General features: G+C 47.7%; 1 protein-coding gene across 2 annotated transcripts in view; it reads left to right on the top strand.

The window, feature by feature from the left end:
• LOC147326301 (synaptic vesicle glycoprotein 2C-like) overlaps positions 1-21,930 on the top strand; it is a 76,015-nt gene that overhangs the window by 27,219 nt on the left and 26,866 nt on the right. For both annotated transcript variants that reach the window (XM_086301429.1, XM_086301430.1), the window contains exons 3-4: positions 11,946-12,126; positions 14,815-14,966. In XM_086301429.1, the coding sequence (XP_086157555.1) occupies positions 11,946-12,126; positions 14,815-14,966 (333 nt within the window). The remainder of the gene's footprint in view (positions 1-11,945; positions 12,127-14,814; positions 14,967-21,930) is intronic.

The following is a 21,930-nucleotide window of genomic DNA, read 5'->3' as shown; positions in this document are numbered from 1 at the left end:
GTATTCCTCGTCCACAGGTAAACGCAAAAAAGGAGTTTTAAAAAAATCTCCGTTTTCGGTGATTCAAAACGGCGTTTACGTGTGGACGAAACAGCTGCGTTTTCAAAAATACCCGTGTAGGTGTGGACTTAGCGTAAAAGAGTTAGTAGTTTATTTCCTTACTACCTGTAATTTATTGCAGATTACTTGTATTTGCTTAATTGCTTGCTAAATGTTTGAGGTCTGAAATAAACCGCAATGGAGCAAAATATGGGTGTATGTGGTTGGAGGATGTGTGCGTGCGTGTGCGCAAACATTTTTCTTGTAAAACAAAGGGGGGCCTACCAAAAAATGTTTGGGAACCACTAATTAATGCCAGAATGTGTGTTGCTCCCAGGGGTCTTCTCCTCCTCCCTCCCTGAAACAAACTGTTTGTATGATTCCCTGCAGCAACCACCTGTCAATCACAGGTGGTCTTCAGGGAATCCCCTCATCTGTTGAAATCCTGAAGCTCTCCTCTCATCCATGCCAGGACATTGCATGGTGACAGGATGAGAAAACAGAGCAGAAATGTGTCAAGAGAATTACACTTGCACATAAGAGCTAATTACTGTGGAAAAGTAAGTGGCATGCATGCAGACTGCTGAGACTCCACTGCTGAAATAATCCCACTGGATGCAACAAAAGCTACACAGTGTAACATTAGAAGCAGACACTGTCTGGTCTTACTTAAGAAGAAGATTAACACTTCATACTTAACAGTTCAGGTGTTTTCAGAACAACTTTAGTAAGGTTTACTTTGCACTTCTGAGGTCCTGTGACTACAAGTGTTTGAGAAATGGAGGCAAGTCATAACCCTTATATGTGTTTAGGGTGGTTGACCATGGCTGTGATACTCTGTGAAAGACGTTGCTGTACAATGTCATCCTTTTAGAACTTTTTACGGACAATATATAATTTTGTCATTTAGATGTTTTTATCTAAACACACACTGAATAAACTTCCAAATCCATCTAGGTGGCTAAAAATGCAGTGGTATGGTGTACTTTTCTACTCAAGCTTTTTTTATTTTTTTATTTTTTTTATTTATGAAATTCCACATTCACCAATATTCATCCAAGCTAATCCAGTCTACATCCAAATTTCTTAATTTTAATGTGAATATTTTAATATTCACATACTGATGAACACACCAGAGAGCAACTTGGGGTTCAGTATCTTGTCCAGGACTTTAAGGTCTTTGAGGAGAAAATGTTCACTTATTCCCTAATATATCCCACCCACTAACAGTGGCCGTGATGAAGAGATAGTCAGTGTTATTTGCTACATTTCTAAGTGGTCATAATATTATGCCTTATCAGTGTAAATATGGAACTATAAAATTTGAATACACTGTTGAATTGCAATATCTGACAAAAAAAATCACTCTGGTGCCAGGGCTGATTGACCATTGCATGTTTTGGGGGCTTAAATATCTATTTGTTTTAACCATTGAGTATGATTCATGCATAAATCACTTATTTATGATACAGTATTTGATTTTACTGCAATACCAATAGGTTTCTAATCTTGTAAACTATCTCAAATAACATCCATCAAGTGAACTATCACAATCATGTCATTTTATTTTCATATTAATGATCTAATAACTGATCAGTTTGTCATGCTGACAATGTGCACAGTCAAGTAACACTGATGAAATGGAAACTTTGTTGGTTTCTTCGGTAGTTGGTAATCAGGGTTGGAATTGTAACTCACAAAAAAGTCATGTGTTAGACTTATTGAGAACACAGGCTGTTTTACAAGAGGGATCTGGTCAAAAAAGCAGTCCTTTATCTTTACATTTGTAAAAGTAACAAGTAATCTAAGGCTGTTTTATTTATGTATTTATTCATTTTACATTACACTCCTCCTTGAATCGCTACCTTATCGTGGTGGAGGGGTTTGTGTGTCCCAGGGATCCCAGGGGCTATGTTGTCTGGGGGCTTTTGCCCCCTGGTAGGGTCTCCCATGGCAAATTGGTCCTGGGTGAGGGACCAGACAAAGAGCGATTCAGAAGACCCTTATGAAAAGGATATCGAGGGAACAGTTTACCGTGCCCGGGATAGGGTTACCGGGGCCCCGCCCTGGAGCCAGGCCCGGGGAGGGTGCCCGAGGGCGAGCGTCTGGTGGCCGGGCCTTAGTCCATGGGGCCCGGCCGGGCACAGCCCGAAGAGGAGACATGGGCCCATCCTCCCGCAGGCCCACCACCCGCAGGAGGCGCCATAGGGGTTGGATGCATTGTGTGTCGGGTGGCGGCCAGCAGCGGAGGCCCTGGCGGACTGACCCCCGGCTGCCAAGACTGGCAATAGGGACATGGAATGTCACCTCTCTGGTGGGGAAGGAGCCTGAGTTAGTGCGTGAGGTTGAGAGGTACCGGCTAGATATAGTCGGGCTCACCTCTACGCATGGCTTGGGCTCTGGAACCAGTCTCCTGGAGAGGGGCTGGACTCTGTCTCAGTCTGGAGTTGCCCCTGGTGAGAGGCGGCGGGCTGGGGTGGGTATTCTAATATCCCCTCGGCTTGCTGCCGTTTCATTGGGGTTTTTCCCGGTGGACGAGAGGGTTTGTTCCCTGCGCCTTAGGGTCGGGGAACGGGTCCTGACTGTCATCTGCGCTTATGCGCCGAGTGGCAGTTCAGAGTACCCAGCCTTCTTAGAGTCCCTGGGGGGGGGGGGGGGGGGGGTGCTGGAAGGTGCTCCACCTGGAGACTCTGTTGTCCTGCTGGGAGACTTCAATGCTCACGTGGGTAACGACAGCGAGACCTGGAGGGGCGTGAATGGGAGGAACGGCCTCCCTGATCTGAACCCGAGCGGTGTTTTGTTATTGGACTTCTGTGCTAGTCACAGTTTGGCCATAACGAACACCCTGTTCGAACATAAGAGTGTCCATAAGTGCACGTGGCACCAGGATGCTCTAGGCCGTAGGTCGATGATCGATTTTGTAATCGTATCAGCAGACCTGCGACCATATGTTCTGGACACTCGGGTAAAGAGAGGGGCTGAGCTGTCAACTGATCACCACCTGGTGGTGAGTTGGATCAGGTGGCGGGGGAGGACGCTGGACAGACCTGGTGCACCTAAACGCGTAGTGAGGGTGTGCTGGGAACGTCTAGCAGAGGCCCCGGTCCGCGAGATCTTCAACGCACACCTCCGGCAGAGCTTCAACAGCATTCCGAGGGAGACTGGGGACATTGAGTCCGAATGGACCATGTTCAGCGTCTCCATTGCCGAAGCTGCTGCATTGAGCTGCGGTCGCAAGGTGGTTGGTGCCTGTCGTGGTGGTAATCCCCGAACCAAATGGTGGACACCAGAGGTGAAGGGAGCCACCAGGCTGAAGAAGGAGTCCTATCGGGCTTGGTTAGCCTGTGGGACTCCGGAGGCAGCCGACAGGTATCAACAGGCCAAGCGGAATGCGGCTCGGGCAGTGGCTGAAGCAAAAACTCGGGTGTGGGAGGAGTTCGGAGAGGCCATGGAAAAAGACTTTCGGACTGCCTCGAAGAGATTCTGGCAAACCGTCAGGCGTCTCAGGAGGGGAAAGCGGTGCTCTACCTGCACTGTGTATAGTGCTGGCGGAGCGCTGCTGACGTCGACTGAGAAAATTGTCAGGCGGTGGAAGGAATACTTTGAGGACCTCCTTAATCCCACTGACACGTCTTCCGAGGAGGAAGCAGAGTCTAGGGATGAGGGGAATGACCCGCCAATTTCCGGGGGCGAGGTCACTGAGGCAGTTAAACAACTCCTTGGTGGCAGAGCCCCTGGTGTTGATGAGGTCCGCCCCGAGTTCCTGAAGGCTCTGGACGTTGTAGGGCTTTCTTGGTTGACACGCCTCTGCAATGTTGCGTGGAGATCAGGGGCAGTACCTATGGACTGGCAGACCGGGGTGGTGGTCCCCATCTTTAAGAAGGGGGACCGGAGGGTGTGTTCCAACTACAGGGGGATCACACTCCTCAGCCTCCCTGGGAAAGTCTATGCCAGGGTGCTGGAAAGGAGAGTTCGTCCGCTAGTCGAACCTCGGATACAGGAGGAACAATGCGGTTTTCGTCCTGGTTGTGGAACACTGGACCAGCTCTTTATCCTCTCGAGGATACTTGAGGGTGCATGGGAGTTTGCCCAACCAGTCTACATGTGTTTTGTGGACTTGGAGAAGGCATTCGACCGTGTCCCTCGGGGTGTCCTGTGGGAGGTGTTGCGGGAGTATGGGGTGTCTGGCCCATTGCTACGGGCCATTCGATCCCTATACGACCGTTGCAAGAGCTTGGTTCGCATTGCCGGCAATAAGTCGGACTCGTTCCCGGTGGGTGATGTGCTCCGCCAGGGCTGCCCTTTGTCTCCGGTTCTGTTCATAATTTTTATGGACAGGATTTCTAGGCGCAGCCAAGTGGCGGAGGGCTTTCGCTTTGGTGGCCTCAGAATCTCATCTCTGATTTTTGCAGATGATGTGGTTCTGTTGGCTTCATCGGGTGAGGGCCTCCAGCTCGCACTGGAACAGTTCGCAGCCGAGTGTGAAGCAGCGGGAATGAGGATCAGCACCTCCAAATCTGAGGCCATGGTTCTCAGCTGGAAAAGGGTGGAGTGCCCACTCCGGGTCGGGGATGAGTTCCTGCCCCAAGTGGAGGAGTTCAAGTATCTCGGGGTCTTGTTCGCGAGTGATGGGAGAAGGGAGCCGGAGATCGACAGACGGATTGGGGCTGCAGCTGCAGTAATGCAGACGCTGCACTGGTCCATCGTGGTGAAGAGGGAGCTGAGTGTAAAAGCGAAGCTCTCAATTTACCGGTCGATCTACGTCCCTACCCTCACCTATGGCCACGAGCTGTGGGTAGTGACCGAAAGAACAAGATCGCGGATACAAGCGGCAGAAATGAGCTTCCTCCGAAGGGTGGCTGGCCTCTCCCTTAGTGATAGGGTGAGAAGTTCGGCCATCCGGGAGGGGCTCGGAGTAGAGCAGCTGCTGCTCCACATCGAAAGGAGCCAGCTGAGGTGGTTCGGGCATCTGACAAGAATGCCCCCTGGGCGCCTCCTGGGTGAGGTGTTCCAGGCATGCCCCACCGGGAGGAGGCCCCGGGGCAGACCCAGGACACGCTGGAGAGATTATATCTCTCGGCTGGCCTGGGAACGCCTTGGTATTCCCCCGGATAAGCTGGAGGAGGTGGCTGGGGAGAGAGAGGTCTGGGCCTCTTTGCTTAGGCTGCTGCCCCCGCGACCCGGCCTCGGATAAAGCGGATGAAGATGGATGGATGGATGGACATTACATTCCTGGAGAAATATTAGATTACTTGTTACTTCTGTATTATTCAATAACATGTGCCCAGATGCGCTGCCACACATTTATCATTTAAATCCATCCAAATCTAAATCCTTATTCTAATAAGCACAAGTGTGAACATAAAACTGAAAGAAAGCTTAAAACCATCTCAAAGAGAACTTTACAGTGATTGCCAAAGAGATTCTGTAGAAACGGGTATGGATAGAAGTTGAAAAAGAAAATTTAGACTGCTATCTCTGCTTTTCTTAACCGTAAAGGTCAGGCTCTGGCTGCTTAACTGGGGTCAGCATGGAGTCAACTTTGTATTGCCATGCTGCCATTGCAGGTACTGTGGCTTAGCAGTAGTTGTCACGATCCTGGGTCTTATGACCCAGTGTTTTGAGTTTTAGTTCATTTTGATGTTTATAGTATGTTTAAGCTCATTAGGTCTCCTAGGTTCATTTGCTTATTAGTTCCCCCTTGTGTTTCCAACCCATGTTAAGTCTCCCCTGCTCTTCATGTGTTTCATGTCTGTGTCTTACGTTGTCAAGTTCTGGTTGTCATGTCTGCGTCTCATTATGTTTCCTATTTTATTTTGAAGAGATCTTGTGTTTTTATATTATGGTTTATGTTTTGAGTCCTTTGTTGTACTGTTTCTTGTTTCCCTAGGTCTGTTATGGTTATCATAGGTTTAGTTCTTTGGCTTTGTCATATGGCTTCCCTGTGTTCCATGTTATGTCCACTGTGACGTTTTTGTACCATGTTTCAGGTTCCTATGTTCTGTCTCCCCAGTTGCTGTTAAGTTTGCATGTTTAGAATTCAGTCAGTGTTTCCTGTTTTACTTTGAAGGTCCATGTCTCATGTGAGTGTTTCTAGTTTTGCTTCCCTTGTCTCGTCACTCCCGGGGGTGAGTTATAATGACTGCCTTTCACACATCCCACCTGAAGCCATAACTGAAAAGGACAATAAACTCACCCCAGACACTGTTGGAGTCTCCCTTTTGGATGATGACATAGACTGGGAAAAGTTTTTTCATTTTGCTCCCTTTGAACAGGGAGAAATCAAAGACAATAAGCACTCGCCAAAGGCTGCAAATGCTTTTAAAGGAAAAACTGTGAGCAATGTCACCAGGTCTAAAACACTCAGTTCAGGGTCTGTCAGTTCAGGTTTTGTCAAGTCTGGCTCAGTCATCCCTAAGTCAGCTCACTCTAAGACTATTAACCCGAGGACGTCAAAACCTGCTAAAACAAAGACTGTAAAACAGGGTGGGAAAAATGCTAAATTCATTTTTGCTAGGTCTGTTTTTGTCGACCCAGTACATATTAACCCTAAGCCTGCCAATTCTAAGACTGTTTTTTCTGAGCCCGCTCCTTTGCCTGCTTGTGTTCCTGCTCCCGAGGTAGCTCGGGCCCAGCGTACCCCTGCACCCGTACCAGTTCCTCGGGTGAGGGAGGCTGAGGTCCAGTTGGTCCCTGCTCTGGTTTCCAGGCCGGCTGAGGCTCTGTCAGTTTCTGCACCCGTACCAGCTCCTCGGGTGAGAAGGGCAATTGCCCAGCCGTTGCCGGTGCCTGTCCCGGCTTCCAGGGTGAGGGGGGCTGTGAACCAGTCCACCCCTGCACCCATGCCGGTCCCCAGGGTGAGGTCAGCCAGGATACAGCCCATCTCTGCACCTGTACCTACTCCTCGGGTGGGAGCGGCTAGTGTCCGGCAGGTGCCTGCACCCATTCTTGTTTCTGCTGAAGGCTCAGGCAACCCCGCCCAGCAGTCCTCCCTGTGTTCCAGAGGCTCAGGAGAGTTCAGTCCACAACCATCACCACCATCACTACTGCATGCTTTTCAGTCTATAGCTCAGTCATTAGCTCTGTTAGCAGCCCAGTCCATAGTTCATTTTCCTGTGTTTCCGTTAGCTCAGCCCTTAGCCCACTGTGCAGCTCAGCCAGCTCCCCAGTGTTTAGCTCAGTCATTTGTTCCATCACCTGCTCAGCCTTCTGTTCAGCCAGTAGTCTCTGCACCTACTGGTCCTGCCACTGCGTCAGCTGGAGGGCCCGAGGAGCCCCTCCAGCCTCATGCCACGTCAGCTGGGGGTTCAGGAGAACCGCACCAGCCTCATGCCACATCAGCTGGAGGGCCCGAGGAGCCCATCCAGCCTCATGCCACGTCAGCTGGGGGTTCAGGAGAACCGCACCAGCCTCATGCCTCGTCAGCTGGAGGGCCCGAGGAGCCCGTCTGGCAACCTTCCCCGTCAGCTGGAGGGTCCGATGGGCCCGTCCAGCCTCCTGTCTCCGCTGGAGGGTCCGAGGGGCCCGTTCAGCCTCTCTCCGCGTCAGCTGGAGGGTCCGAGGGGCCCGTTCAGCCTCCTGTCTCCGCTGGAGGGTCCAAGGGGCCCGTTCAGCCTCCCGTCTCTGCTGGAGGGTCCGAGGGGCCCGTTCAGCCTCAAGCCACGTCAGCTGGAGGGCCCGGGGAGCCCGTCCAGCCACCATCTACTTCTGCGTCGTCTGGTCCAGCCGCGGCCTCTGCTTCTGCCACGCCTGGTCCGGCCTCCGAGCCTTTGTCCTCCACGCCTGGTCCAGCGATTGTTACACCCCCGTCCAAAGTACATCCAGCACCTCGGCATTGTCAGCCAGTTTCTGGGCCTCTAGCCGGACGTCATCGCCGTCGTGGTCGGCCCCCAGACCGCCTTCGCCTGAGTCGCCGCCGTTGCCTTCCATGCGGTCGGCCCCCTGACCTGTCTCTACGTCATCGCCGCCGCCGCCGTCTTCCACGCGGCCGGCCTCCGGACCCGCTCTGTAGCCGCCGCCATCTTCCACGCGGCCGGCCTCCGGACCCGCTCTGTAGCCGCCGCCGTCTTCCACGCGGCCGGCCTCCGGATCTGTTCTGCCGCCACTGCCACTTTTTCACGTGGCCGGCCCCGGAACAGCTGAATTGTGAACTTTTGTGCTGTCGCCCCCCGGGTTGACCTTCTGACCTCTTTGGACATTTGCCTCCCTGTTTTGAACTGTTTTTGTGTCTTTGGACTCAGTTTTGGTTCATGCTCCTCATCTTTTGTTTGGTTTCGTTCCCTCTGTCCGGGTCCCCCGCCTCCCGCCCTGGGTGGGTTGTTCTCTGTTTGTCTTGTGTTTTGGTTCTCGGGTTTGGGCTGTCGGGAGCCAGCCCTTGGGGGGGGGGGGGGGTGATGTCATGATCCTGGGCCATGTTGGCCCAGCAGTCTTAGTATTCATGTCTTTTCGTGTATTGTTCCTTATTTGATTTCCCCTTGTGACTTTTATCCCCTGTGTGCCCCTCTATGTATCTGTGAGCCCTCGTCTCCCCTCCTTGTGTTTCATTCCATGTTTCCCCAGCCCACTATGCCCGTGCTCTCTCTCTCCTCCTGTCTGCACCTCTGTGTACTTCCTGTTTTACTTTGACAGTCTCCCTTCAGTGTTGTTTACTCCTGCCATGTCTTGTTATGTTTATCTGTGTCAGCTGTGCTCCCATGTGTGGCCACTTCCCCTGATCATCCCTCTTGTGTATTTAGTCTCTGTGTTTCATGTAGTCTGAGTCGCGTCGTCTGTGTTCCCACCCTCCGTGTTTCCATGCCCAGTCTTTTGTATCCCCAGCCATAGCATAGATTGTTCCCAGTTTAGGTTTGTTTAGTTACTGCTCTTGTGCTGCCCTCATTCTTGTTTCTTTCGTGATCATCAGTCACAATAAAAGGCTCGCTTTTGTTTAAGTGCACTCCCGTATCCTCACTTGTGTTCGCACCTGGGTCCTCAACACACTCTCCACACGGTCTGCCACTGCGACCGTGACAGTAGTGGATAGTTGTGTCTATCCAGTGTCCAACCCAGTATCACGGCAAAGCAAGTATGTATATGCTGATCCACCGTGTCCATTTCCCGCTTTGCCTATCCAAAACGTGAAATGGGCACGCATGCAGAAATAGCATTACCAGCAAGGGGAAATAATATAACCACGAAGTCGGTAGTGAGCAAAAAACGTATGAAGTGCATTCCAGGATCCGTAATTGTCAGAAACGATTAAGCTAGGCGGCTGATTTGTATGTACATGCAAATGTGTTAATAATGTCTATTTAAACCCCCCCATTATTTTCATGTTGGCTTGAAATAAAATATCTCACTCTGCTGTTACTGCAGTTTACTGCAACTTACTGCAAGTGTGTCCTTTTCACACTTTGGATAGGCAAAGCGTGAAATAGACATAATCAAATGGCGTATCTATTACATGTTTTGCTGTTTTCTTAGAATGAATATGTCATGAACCGCTGTGTGGCAGGCAAGCAGGAGTGGTGGACCCAAAATGCAGAACTCAGACACGGAAGTGAAACTTAAGGCGCAGCTTTATTGCTGGGAAAAACCTCGTACAAACTAAACTCACCAAAAGAAAACCAAAAGTCAGAACAGAGGAACCAAGGACTGAAACACTGGAAAGAAACACTAAACTGGAGCAGGAGCCCAAACACTAGGAACATAGAAGCAGAACACACAGCTAGATGAGGGTACGACGCGACACTGACACAGAGAAACACAGGGCTTAAATACACAGATGGCAGTAATCAAGGGATGAGAGACAGGAGGGGAACACACCTGGGAGAAATCACAGCTGACGAGACAGGGGAAACGTAAACTGAGCACACTCACATACGACACAGACCTTCACAATAAAACAGGAAACTCAGACACATGGAACCAGACAAGACATTGAAATAAACAGACAGATTCACAAACAGATGGGGTGACACCATAGACAGAGACACAGACTCAAAGGCAGACCAAATATAACACACAGAACTCAAACAATAATAATCATCATCATCATAAACTAGAAAATGATAACTAAAAGCGCTGGGTCACCGACCCAGGACCATGACAGAATAAATTATATTTAATGTCACTATTCATAGTACGGTGAAACTAGCAATTAGTGGCCTTCAGTTACAACGTCAGTATCTACATGAAGATTCATGGGGCTCTACTGCAAGCACTACTGGATGGATGCACTGTTTTCAATATCCTTGGTCATGCTGTTGTTAAGCAGTCTCACTTACTAATTTCTTTTATGTGGGAGTATTTATACCACTGGGATTTTAAAATGCATTTGTATGTATGGTTTCCTGCTTGAGAAAAGCACTTAAAACCTTTTCCCCCATGTGCTTCAGTGCCTCTAACTGACCCTTGCTAATTTGCATAAAGGCCCTTAAGGTCTGACCTGAGTTTGAACCCAGCAGGAAATCACAAATCCAATCTCAGAATGCCTCTCAGATGCCCCATCACCCTCCCCCTTTATTACAGATACAAACTCAGCGTGAGTGAAGCCATAAAACAAATGAGCTAGTGCTCCCAGATAGCATCTTCTTCAGTACACACGTTCAGATGTAGCTACACAAATCAAAAAGTGTCAACAGTTTGTGCAGAATGCAGCACTTTTGATATTCAGTTTGATATTTGTAAGCCAGCTCGAGTGAAGCTTCACCTTTATATCCTACTACCTATAGGAGAGCCTTCTCTGCAGCTGAAGTGCATAGATCTAGGGGCTGTCACCTGTAATGAATCACTACCTCTCACCATCATGTCTGCCCAGCTTGATAAGGCCCTCCACTTTCAGCGTATCTGTCCCATCACTGCAAACATGGGGGGAGGGGGGGAGGGGGGGAGGTGGGGGGGGGGGGGGGTGCTGCTTCCTATCATCTGCCAGGATTATTTCAGGTGCTGCCATGTCAAACGCCTTCCTCCGCAAATTATCATTTTTATTAGAACATAGGGAGAAAAGTGGGTTGTTTACAGGACAACCCTAACCCCTCTCCACCACTGCCACCCAATGTCTTTACTGCATGGGAAGAGAAATGACCCCAACCTTGCACAGGTAAGCAGCAGTACAAAGAAACAGAGCCACAAAGTCAACTGCTGCTCTATTTTTCCTAGAGACACTTTAAGAAATATCAGTTGTCAGACAGTGATTTGATTTGGAGAAATTTAATATATGGTCAAATCTTCATTACACCGCAAAATGTACAATATTAGGCTTTCAGCAAAAAAAGAAGAAAAAAAAATCTTGAGTTACCACATTATGAGATCCCATTGAATAGATAAATATTCTAAGCCGAAGTTTTTGAACGACATTATTGTGTGTGAGCGCTGAACAGTCTAACATGTTGTTAGGACACTGAGCAGCTCTTGTAATTTAATGCATTTAAGACTAGAAGTACCTAACATATGCCCATCTAGCTGAGCAGAGCGTAAGTGAGTAAAAACAAATAACTAGACATAAGAAATATCAAAGAAATCTGTTTTTGTTTTTTGTGTCTAAACAAAAACAAAATCTATTTTGTATTCAATTTTTTCTCATTTTCTTCCATGTGTTATAGAAAAAAAAGTAAAGCAATAATTGGATGTTAGATTATGGGATTATTTAAAGTCTGTAGTTTAAGTACAGACTATAAGTTAAGTCAGTTTTAGTGATGGAGTTTTTGTTATCTATGAACTCTAGCTTAAAAGCTGTGTGTGTTGTGAGGATGCATGAATAAATTGCTGAAACTGTCTTCTTATATTCCAAAATGTAAAATGGATTTTGTTTACTCAGCAGTTTCAGTAACAAACACTTGACTCCAGATGGTTGTGATCATTTATAGCTCTCCCTCTTTCTCTCTCTCTATCTACCACTGTCTTTCCCCCTGTCTCCCCTCCTCCAGGCAGCATTGTGTATCTGGGGATGATGTTTGGAGCCTTTTTCTGGGGTGGCCTCTCAGACAAAGTGGGCCGCAGACAGTGCCTGCTTATATCCATGTCAGTCAACGGCTTCTTTGCCTTCCTTTCCTCCTTTGTCCAGGGCTACAGTATGTTCCTCTTCTGCCGCATGGTGTCTGGCTTCGGGTAAGTTTGTTTAACTTTCCTCTTCTCATGCTCCTGCAGACCCTCTGATCTATCTTCCCACCACTTCCTCTGCTGTCTCTCCTCCTCCAAATTCAAAACACATGACAAGAGGTTATACTAACTGCCAGGCATCCGCTCTTCCTCATACCCAGGGGTATAGAAGAAATAAAGCAAAAGAGAAAGGTCTGCAGAAATCAGCTAGTAGTGTAAATGAACATCTGGGTGTTTTAATGCTAGCATGGTCTGCTTGGCTGCACAGATCCTTGACAGCCCTCCCATCTCAGTGACATGATATCCTTTTTAGATTGTATAGTGTATGAACATTTAGATCAAGTTGTGATGGCTTAAGCTGGTGCTGCTTCATGACTAGACCAAAATGGATATTCAAATCAGAATGGGCCACAGTGCCTGAGGGCATTCATGATTGGTTTACCTGAGCTGCACTCAGCTCTTGTGCATTTAATTACAGTTCTGTAAGCAACCAGTAAACCTCACATCATCTGAAAAACAGCTTCTGCCTTAATGGCTTTAAAATTTCATTAGCAGCTTTAGCTTTTATGTCACCACTAGTTGTCAATCTGTATGCAGAAAGTAGTCTATGGTGTGGGATGGTATCTATGATTGTACATATACCTTTGGGAATAACAGCAAAGAGGCATTGCTTTGTAAGGGGTCACTGAGATCTTCTGTTTTGTTTTCCATCCTCATTCTGGCAGAAATACGATCTGGCATCCAGTGCTGTGTGTTTCACTGTTCCTTTCATTGAATTTTTCCTACCTTATTAGCATTGCTATCAGAATCTGTCTCAGCAAATAGGAAAAGACATTCACAGCACAGTGCCATAATAAAAAAAAAAAAATAAGAATTCACACAGATTAAGTTTTAGTGCAATTTTACTTAATGTTCTAAACCAGTTTGTCATATCAGTCACTCCTCTGGCAAAACCTTAAACAGGTTTTGACATTTTTAGAATGAATATCATAGACAATTATTTTCATACATATATAACCTCTTACTGTAAGTTTCTCCCACGCAGACATGAAGGAAGCAGGACAAAAGGCACAACCCAATCTCATCAGATTCTCGGGTGTCACCACAATCTTGAATATTTACTGGATACTTTATACATGGTTGGTTTTTTTGTTTTTGAGAATTGAAAACAAGCCATATACATTTTCATTTGCTTTAAGCCTTTTTGCAGTTACGCAGTTTCTATGAATATGTAATGTTGATGATCTGAAAAGGTTTTGATTTTGTTTTATTTACTTTATCTTAAATGGAAAGGGGTGTACCCCACCTCTAATTAAGTGTTAGGACAGGCTCTATCACCTCATCTTAGACATATAAGCACTTTGAAAAATTTATGAATAAATGGATGGATTATCTAATATTGGCATCTTTCAGGTAATACAAAGCATATGGCAATGCAGATTCTTTACTTGTTCCTCATGAGTTAGCGCTTAGTTTCTACATGTAGTGAGAAATTAAAATGTCACAGATGGCTGCTCAAGTGAGAAATTTGGGATATAACAGCTACAGCTCAGATCAGACTTTAAAGGAGAAGTTCAACATTTTCAATACATGCTATCTTTGTTTTTCTCCAAAGCCATCTATCCATATTAAATTCAGCTAATTAATGTTGAAATGAATCAGAAACAAATGTATAATAATAAAAGAAATGCTGATTGCTCTTTATCTGCCTCTCATTTGCAACACTGTAGTCAACCATAAAACTGACAGTAAAACCAGTGCATCTCAAAAAGTTGTGCATAGATGAACATACCTTTCAGAAGTTTTTGTATTGTTAAAGCTTTTTTTATTGATCTGTAGAAATAACTAATACATTATCAGATACTGTATTTTCATGAACTATGAGCCATTATCATCAAAATTAAAACAAAAAGGCTTCGTGTTGAATGATTACATGAAAATGTAACTTTCTGAAATAAATTATGAAAAAAAAAACCTTTTTGATGATATTCTAATTTTAAGAGATACACTAGTAAGATTTGCCATTTGGTTTTTTTCCTCTTCAAATATGTACGACACTCTGAGGCTATGAAAAAAATGGGCACTGTCACTGCAGTCACAGATGGGCTCCTTCTGACTCTACTGACACCTCACTGAAAGGGTTCAGTTCAGTGCACCTATCCCTCACATCAACACAAGATACAACAACGTACTAATATGGAACAATGCAATTTGAGACATGTTCACTATGTTAAATTTAAAGGCCACACAACCTGTGATTCTGGAAAATGATATAATAAGCAAGTTTGATAGAAAGCAGCAAAGATGGCTCAAAGACTGTAATATCCTGTGTGCTACAGTGTGGTGATTTTTCATTTTCTTTGGTCAAGAAGATGACAGTATAGTTTGTGCAAATAAATACTAAGCTGCAGTGGATAGTGCCGTTGCCTCCTGATGATCTGGTAAGACTCAGAAAATAAGCCAGAATAGTGTAGAATCTGCTTTGTGACATGAATGAACAAAAAATGTGCGAAGACATGTTCTAAAAAAAAGTTTCAGACGTTTGTACAATTCACAGTGACAAATGAAGAAATGTTTTCTGTAACAATAAATCAGTTTCATATTGTGATAAATGTTCATTGTTGCAAGCGCTGATGAGGCAAATGAGGATTGCCTTTTTGAGCATGCATAGCTAATTACAACAAGCTGTATTTACAGGATCGGTGGAGCAGTACCGATAGTATTCTCATACTTTGCGGAGGTGTTGGCTCGCGAGAAGAGAGGAGAGCATCTGAGCTGGCTGTGCATGTTCTGGATGATTGGAGGAATTTATGCCTCAGCCATGGCCTGGGCTATCATCCCACACTATGGTGAGTGACATGATGTACCACTTCTAAAAAAGGTTACATTAACATGACAGCAAAGCAGCACTAAAGGGAAATCATTAAAATGATCGAAGAAATTTGTCATAAAAATGTTAAAGTGTATTATTACATTTTCCCACCTCATAATATTGCTCCTTTATTTTATATTTTTGCTTTTTTTTTTATATTATCAAGTTAGTAGAGTTTACAATGAACAGATAACCCAACCAGATTTAGGAAGTCATTCCAATTCAATGCAATTCAATTCAGTTATCTCAAGGTCTTTTATATTGTAAGGTAGAGACTGTGTCAATAGTACAGAGAAAATCCCAACAATTAGACGACCCTCTGACCACTTAACGAAGGTTGGATGGAAAATCTCCCTTTTAACAGGAGGCAGTCATCATGTGACTGGTTCTGGGAAGAGGGAAGGAGACAGGACAGAAGTTAGGTGAGATGATCGCAGTGAAGAAAGGCCAGATGTTTTAACATTGAGTCCAATGTGGAAATACCCTGAACTGGGATTTGTTTCAATGGCCAGCAGAGGGCAAATGCTCTGGTTGCCAAAATGAAACGATTGTACAGACGTAGAAAGAAAACAGCCCTTGTCTTCCTTAATCTACCTTAAATGAACACTTTCATAATGAGTTTATGGTCTCAATTGCTAGTTTACACTGTTACTGAATACAACATGACGTTATTACCTAAACCTACTCTGTGAATGAGAAGCCAGTAATGTATGAGCACGCAGTGCTTTATGATTCACTATTCTCTTATCACATCTATTTTCAAAACACCAATAAGGTGTTCAAGGCCTTAACATGAGACTTCAAAAACCAGGGGATGATGTAAAAGTGCTTCTATTTATCATCTATCTTTCACATCTATCTTCCCCTCACTCCTGGCTGATTGTGACTGCTGTTTCCTGAGCCTGTGAAAAATAATCCTGATGGTAGAAAAAGGACCAATAATGTTAAAAGTACTGTGTCACCAAATGTATAATAAAAATGTTATTAAAAATCAGGGACAAGTGGTATAACCTATGTGGGTGTTCATCATGGACAGAATATATATTGAAATAATGCTGCCAAGGTGTGTTATGAGAAATACTCAAAAAACTATGCACTGAAGTTTAATGGAGACTCATGCTAGGGACGAAACTACTCTGCTACCCTGTAACACAAGCATGTAATGCTAAATCACTGGAGTACATCAGTGAAAGCCTGTGCCTGGCAGTAACGTTTTCTATGCAAGCTATAGTCTGTGGATGTTTTGTTCCACTGCTAAGAACAGAATAAAGTGTCTAATGCTCATCATATGAGGAGGGGATAAGGGTGTCGACGATCTTGGATTGAGAACACCAATTGATTGTGCCTCTGTTGAATGAAACAAGGCTGCACTGGAACTGGAACAGACATGTGAGGTAATTATAGACATTTGCATCTTGACATGGCAGATTTCTTGTTATATAGGACATCCTTTGAAGTCATCCTTGTAGCCCACTACGGGCTAACTTTAGCCAATCAGATGTAGAGATTACAGCAAACAAAAGATAAGGTCTAAGGAGCTTGGAAAGAAAAGCGTCTGGACTTCTTTAAGTTGCTTGAAGATGTTTCACCTCTCATCTGAGAAGCTTCTTCAGTTCTAAAAGTCAAATGGTGGAGAGACCCAGATTTAAACCCAGTGGGAGTTTCCCCCCAAAGAGGGACAAAGGACCCCCTGATGATCCTCTACCAAATCACATGAGCCAAGGTTTGAAAATGGGTGTGGGTCACAATCAGCCAGGGTTTCGGGTGAGCTCATTGTGAAACCTGGACCCACCCTATAGGGCTTTGGAGTGTGATGTCACAGGGGTGGGCGTGGAAAGGATTTTGGCCTGATGCACCATTTTCCGGGTCCAAACAAAGCGCAAGCGAAAAAGGAGCGAAGGCACACACAACAGGTTCGTCCTTGCTGTGTGGTCGGCTCCAATGTTCGATCGCATGACCGGCACGGGAATGAGCTTAAAAAGGGTTTGTCTTTTTATTCTTTCCCAACCTGAAAGCAACATGAGGGAGCTTATATGGCGGACCTTAAAAAATGAAGGCGTCTAGCCTGGATAGCAGCCGTGAGATGAGCTGATATCCAGTTCGCTTCCATCTCCAGATATCTGTTGGTGTTCTCCAGACATTTTCACTCCGGTTCTATATATGTTCATATCACTCTTTATAGCTTAATAATATTATTGTTGGGGCTCTCGAGGTTTTAGAAATTGCGAACAAACATAGAATTGAGTGACTGTGCAGACATACGTGCTACGTAACCCATCCATCCATCCATCCATTTTCATCCGCTTTGTCCGGGGCCGGGTCGCGGGGGCAGCAGCCTAAGCAAAGAGGCCCAGACCTCCCTCTCCCCAGCCACCTCCTCCAGCTTATCCGGGGGAATACCAAGGCGTTCCCAGGCCAGCCGAGAGATATAATCTCTCCAGCGTGTCCTGGGTCTGCCCCGGGGCCTCCTCCCGGTGGGACATGCCTGGAACACCTCACCCAGGAGGCGCCCAGGGGGCATCCTTGTCAGATGCCCGAACCACCTCAGCTGGCTCCTTTCGATGTGGAGCAGCAGCTGCTCTACTCTGAGCCCCTCCCGGATGGCCGAACTTCTCACCCTATCTCTAAGGGAGAGGCCAGCCACCCTTCGGAGGAAGCTCATTTCTGCCGCTTGTATCCGCGATCTCGTTCTTTCGGTCACTACCCACAGCTTGTGGCCATAGGTGAGGGTAGGGACGTAGATCGACCGGTAAATTGAGAGCTTCGCTTTTACACTCAGCTCCCTCTTCACCACGATGGACCAGTGCAGCGTCTGCATTACTGCAGCTGCAGCCCCAATCCGTCTGTCGATCTCCGGCTCCCTTCTCCCATCACTCGCGAACAAGACCCCGAGATACTTGAACTCCTCCACTTGGGGCAGGAACTCATCCCCGACCCGGAGTGGGCACTCCACCCTTTTCCGGCTGAGAACCATGGCCTCAGATTTGGAGGTGCTGATCCTCATTCCCGCTGCTTCACACTCGGCTGCGAACCGCTCCAGTGTGAGCTGGAGGCCCTCACCCGATGAAGCCAACAGAGCCACATCATCTGCAAAAATCAGAGATGAGATTCTGAGGCCACCAAAGCGAAAGCTTGGCTGCGCCTAGAAATCCTGTCCATAAAAATTATGAACAGAACCGGAGACAAAGGGCAGCCCTGGCGGAGCACATCACCCACCGGGAACGAGTCCGACTTATTGCCGGCAATGCGAACCAAGCTCTTGCAACGGTCGTATAGGGATCGAATGGCCCGTAGCAATGGGCCAGACACCCCATACTCCCGCAACACCTCCCACAGGACACCCCGAGGGACACGGTCGAATGCCTTCTCCAAGTCCACAAAACACATGTAGACTGGTTGGGCAAACTCCCATGCACCCTCAAGTATCCTGGAGAGGATAAAGAGCTGGTCCAGTGTTCCGCGACCAGGACGAAAACCGCATTGTTCCTCCTGTATCCGAGGTTCGACTAGCGGACGAACTCTCCTTTCCAGCACCCTGGCATAGACTTTCCCAGGGAGGCTGAGGAGTGTGATCCCCCTGTAGTTGGAACACACCCTCCGGTCCCCTTTCTTGAAGATGGGGACCACCACCCCGGTCTGCCAGTCCACAGGTACTGCCCCTGATCTCCACGCAACATTGCAGAGGCGTGTCAACCAGGACAGCCCTACAACGTCCAGAGCCTTCAGGAATTCGGGGCGGACCTCATCAACACCAGGGGCTCTGCCACCAAGGAGTTGTTTAACTGCCTCAGTGACCTCGCCCCCGGAAATTGGCGGGTCATTCCCCTCATCCCCAGACTCTGCTTCCTCCTCGGAAGACGTGTCAGTGGGATTAAGGAGGTCCTCGAAGTATTCCTTCCACCGCCCGACAATTTTCTCAGTCGACGTCAGCAGCGCTCCGCCAGCACTATACACAGTGCAGGTAGAGCACCGCTTTCCCCTCCTGAGACGTCTGACGGTTTGCCAGAATCTCTTCGAGGCAGCCCGAAAGTCTTTTTCCATGGCCTCTCCGAACTCCTCCCACACCCGAGTTTTTGCTTCAGCCACTGCCCGAGCCGCATTCCGCTTGGCCTGTCGATACCTGTCGGCTGCCTCCGGAGTCCCACAGGCTAACCAAGCCCGATAGGACTCCTTCTTCAGCCTGGTGGCTCCCTTCACCTCTGGTGTCCACCATTTGGTTCGGGGATTACCACCACGGCAGGCACCAACCACCTTGCGACCGCAGCTCAATGCAGCAGCTTCGGCAATGGAGACGCTGAACATGGTCCATTCGGACTCAATGTCCCCAGTCTCCCTCGGAATGCTGTTGAAGCTCTGCCGGAGGTGTGCGTTGAAGATCTCGCGGACTGGGGCCTCTGCTAGACGTTCCCAGCACACCCTCACTACGCGTTTAGGTGCACCAGGTCTGTCCAGCGTCTTCCCCCGCCACCTGATCCAACTCACCACCAGGTGGTGATCAGTTGACAGCTCAGCCCCTCTCTTTACCCGAGTGTCCAGAACATATGGTCGCAGGTCTGCTGATACGATTACAAAATCGATCATCGACCTACGGCCTAGAGCATCCTGGTGCCACGTGCACTTATGGACACTCTTATGTTCGAACAGGGTGTTCGTTATGGCCAAACTGTGATTAGCACAGAAGTCCAATAACAGAGCACCGCTCGGGTTCAGATCAGGGAGGCCGTTCCTCCCAATCACGCCCCTCCAGGTCTCGCTGTCGTTACCCACGTGAGCATTGAAGTCTCCCAGCAGGACAACAGAGTCTCCAGGTGGAGCACCCTCCAGCACCCCCCCCAGGGACTCTAAGAAGGCTGGGTACTCTGAACTGCCACTCGGCGCATAAGCGCAGATGACAGTCAGGACCCGTTCCCCGACCCTAAGGCGCAGGGAACAAACCCTCTCGTCCACCGGGAAAAACCCCAACGTACCGGCAGCAAGCCGAGGGGATATTAGGATACCCACCCCAGCCCGCCGCCTCTCACCAGGGGCAACTCCAGACTGAGACAGAGTCCAGCCCCTCTCCAGGAGACTGGTTCCAGAGCCCAAGCCATGTGTAGAGGTGAGCCCGACTATATCTAGCCGGTACCTCTCAACCTCACGCACTAACTCAGGCTCCTTCCCCACCAGTGAGGTGACATTCCATGTCCCTATTGCCAGTCTTGGCAGCCGGGGGTCAGTCCGCCAGGGCCTCCGCTCCTGGCCGCCACCCGGCACACAATGCACCCGACCCCTATGGCGCCTCCTGCGGGTGGTGGGCCTGCGGGAGGATGGGCCCATGTCTCCTCTTCGGGCTGTGCCTGGCCGGGCCCCAGTGCTACGTAACGATTTGCTAATTCTTTCGCACAACTGTAGGGAAGCCTGCCTATGAAATGGATCAAACAAATCCAGACTGGGTACCAACGTTACACATGGGGCACTCAGAAATGCGAACGTGATGGTTAAGGTTAACAAGATACGTGAAGATATTGGGGTAGGACAGTGGCAGTAAGTCGTCTGGGTCTTTACTCCACTGCCGTATTTCATATGGGTCCACATTTGCGATGCACTCTATTTTTTTTTTCAAGTACCGCTGCTTCGCCTCTGGACGCAATCGGTCTCTATACCCTCCGTTTTCTTTTGAGCTGCTTTTACGCATATTTCTTGTCGTCGTTCCAACACTGTGTGTTTGTTTTGATTTGTGGACCCGGAAAATGGCACCGCGCTCCCACAATACATTGCAGCGTGACGTCAACTCCAAAGCCCTATCATCTGATTTCCTGAGGTCAGATGGCCCAGGGTGTGAGTGGGCATTAAGGCATATGGGAAGGGATCTCAAAACTGGATTATAGATGGCAGACAGTCGGTGTCGTAAACCCCCGCCTCTGTTCAAAGATGGTTGCTCACAGTGGACATAGATGGCTTCTTTCACTCCTCTTTAAAACCACTGTCCTCTCTGTCCAAAATGTGAACATTTGCATCCTCGAAAGAGTGTCCTTTATCCTTAAGATGCAGGTGGACTGCTGAGTCTTGTCCTGTGGAGGTGGCTCTTCTGTGTTGTGCCATGCGTTTGTGAAGTGGCTGTTTGGTCTCTCCAATGTAGAGGTCTGGGCATTCCTCGTTACACTGTACAGCATACACCACATTGTTAAGTTTGTGTTTTGGGGTTTTGCCTTTCGGGTGAATAAGTTTCTGTCTGAGTGTGTTGCTGGGTCTGAAATACACTGGGATGTCGTGCTTGGAGAAAACTCTCCTCAGTTTTTCTGATACACTGGCAGCATAGGGGATGACAATGTTATTGAGTCTGTCTTTCTTATCCTCCCTAGCTGGTGTCTGATCTTCTTTTCTGTGCCTCTTTGCTAACTTTATAAACACCCAATTAGGATAACCGCATGTTTTGAGTGCTTCCTTTACATGTGTGTGTTCCTTCTTTTTCCCTTCAGGCTTAAAGGGAACATTTTTCTGCCCGGTGGTGTAGGGTCCTAATTACTCCAAGTTTGTGTTCCAGAGGGTGATGGGAGTCAAAGAGGAGTTACTGGTCCGTGTGTGTGGGCTTCCGGTAAACTTCAATGTTGAGGTTGCCATTCTCTTCTATGTGCACAGCATAGTCCAGGAAAGGCAAACAGTTATCCTTTGTGTCTTCACTGGTGAACTTACCAAAGTCCGGTAGAGGATCATCAGGGGGTCCTTTGTCCTTCTGTGGGGGGTCACTCCCACTGGGTTTAAATCTGGGTCTTTCCACCATTTGACCTTTAGAACTGAAGAAGCTTCTCGGATGAGAGGTGAAACGTCTTCAAGCAACTTAAAGAAGTCCAGACGCTTTTCTTTCCAAGCTCCTTAGACTACGATGACCTGGATGACTGAGAACCTTCACAGACAAACAAAAGATAAGCTACCCTCTAACGGGCCTTGAGACTGGAAAATAG

This window comes from Aulonocara sp. 'chitande type north' Nkhata Bay, linkage group LG7 (genome assembly GCF_057382095.1).
Source record: "Aulonocara sp. 'chitande type north' Nkhata Bay isolate Kocher_YH1m ecotype deep benthic linkage group LG7, A_spYH_male_GT1.1, whole genome shotgun sequence".
Classification (NCBI taxonomy): Eukaryota; Metazoa; Chordata; class Actinopteri; order Cichliformes; family Cichlidae; genus Aulonocara; species Aulonocara sp. 'chitande type north' Nkhata Bay.
This window is presented reverse-complemented; position numbering and strand designations above follow the sequence as displayed.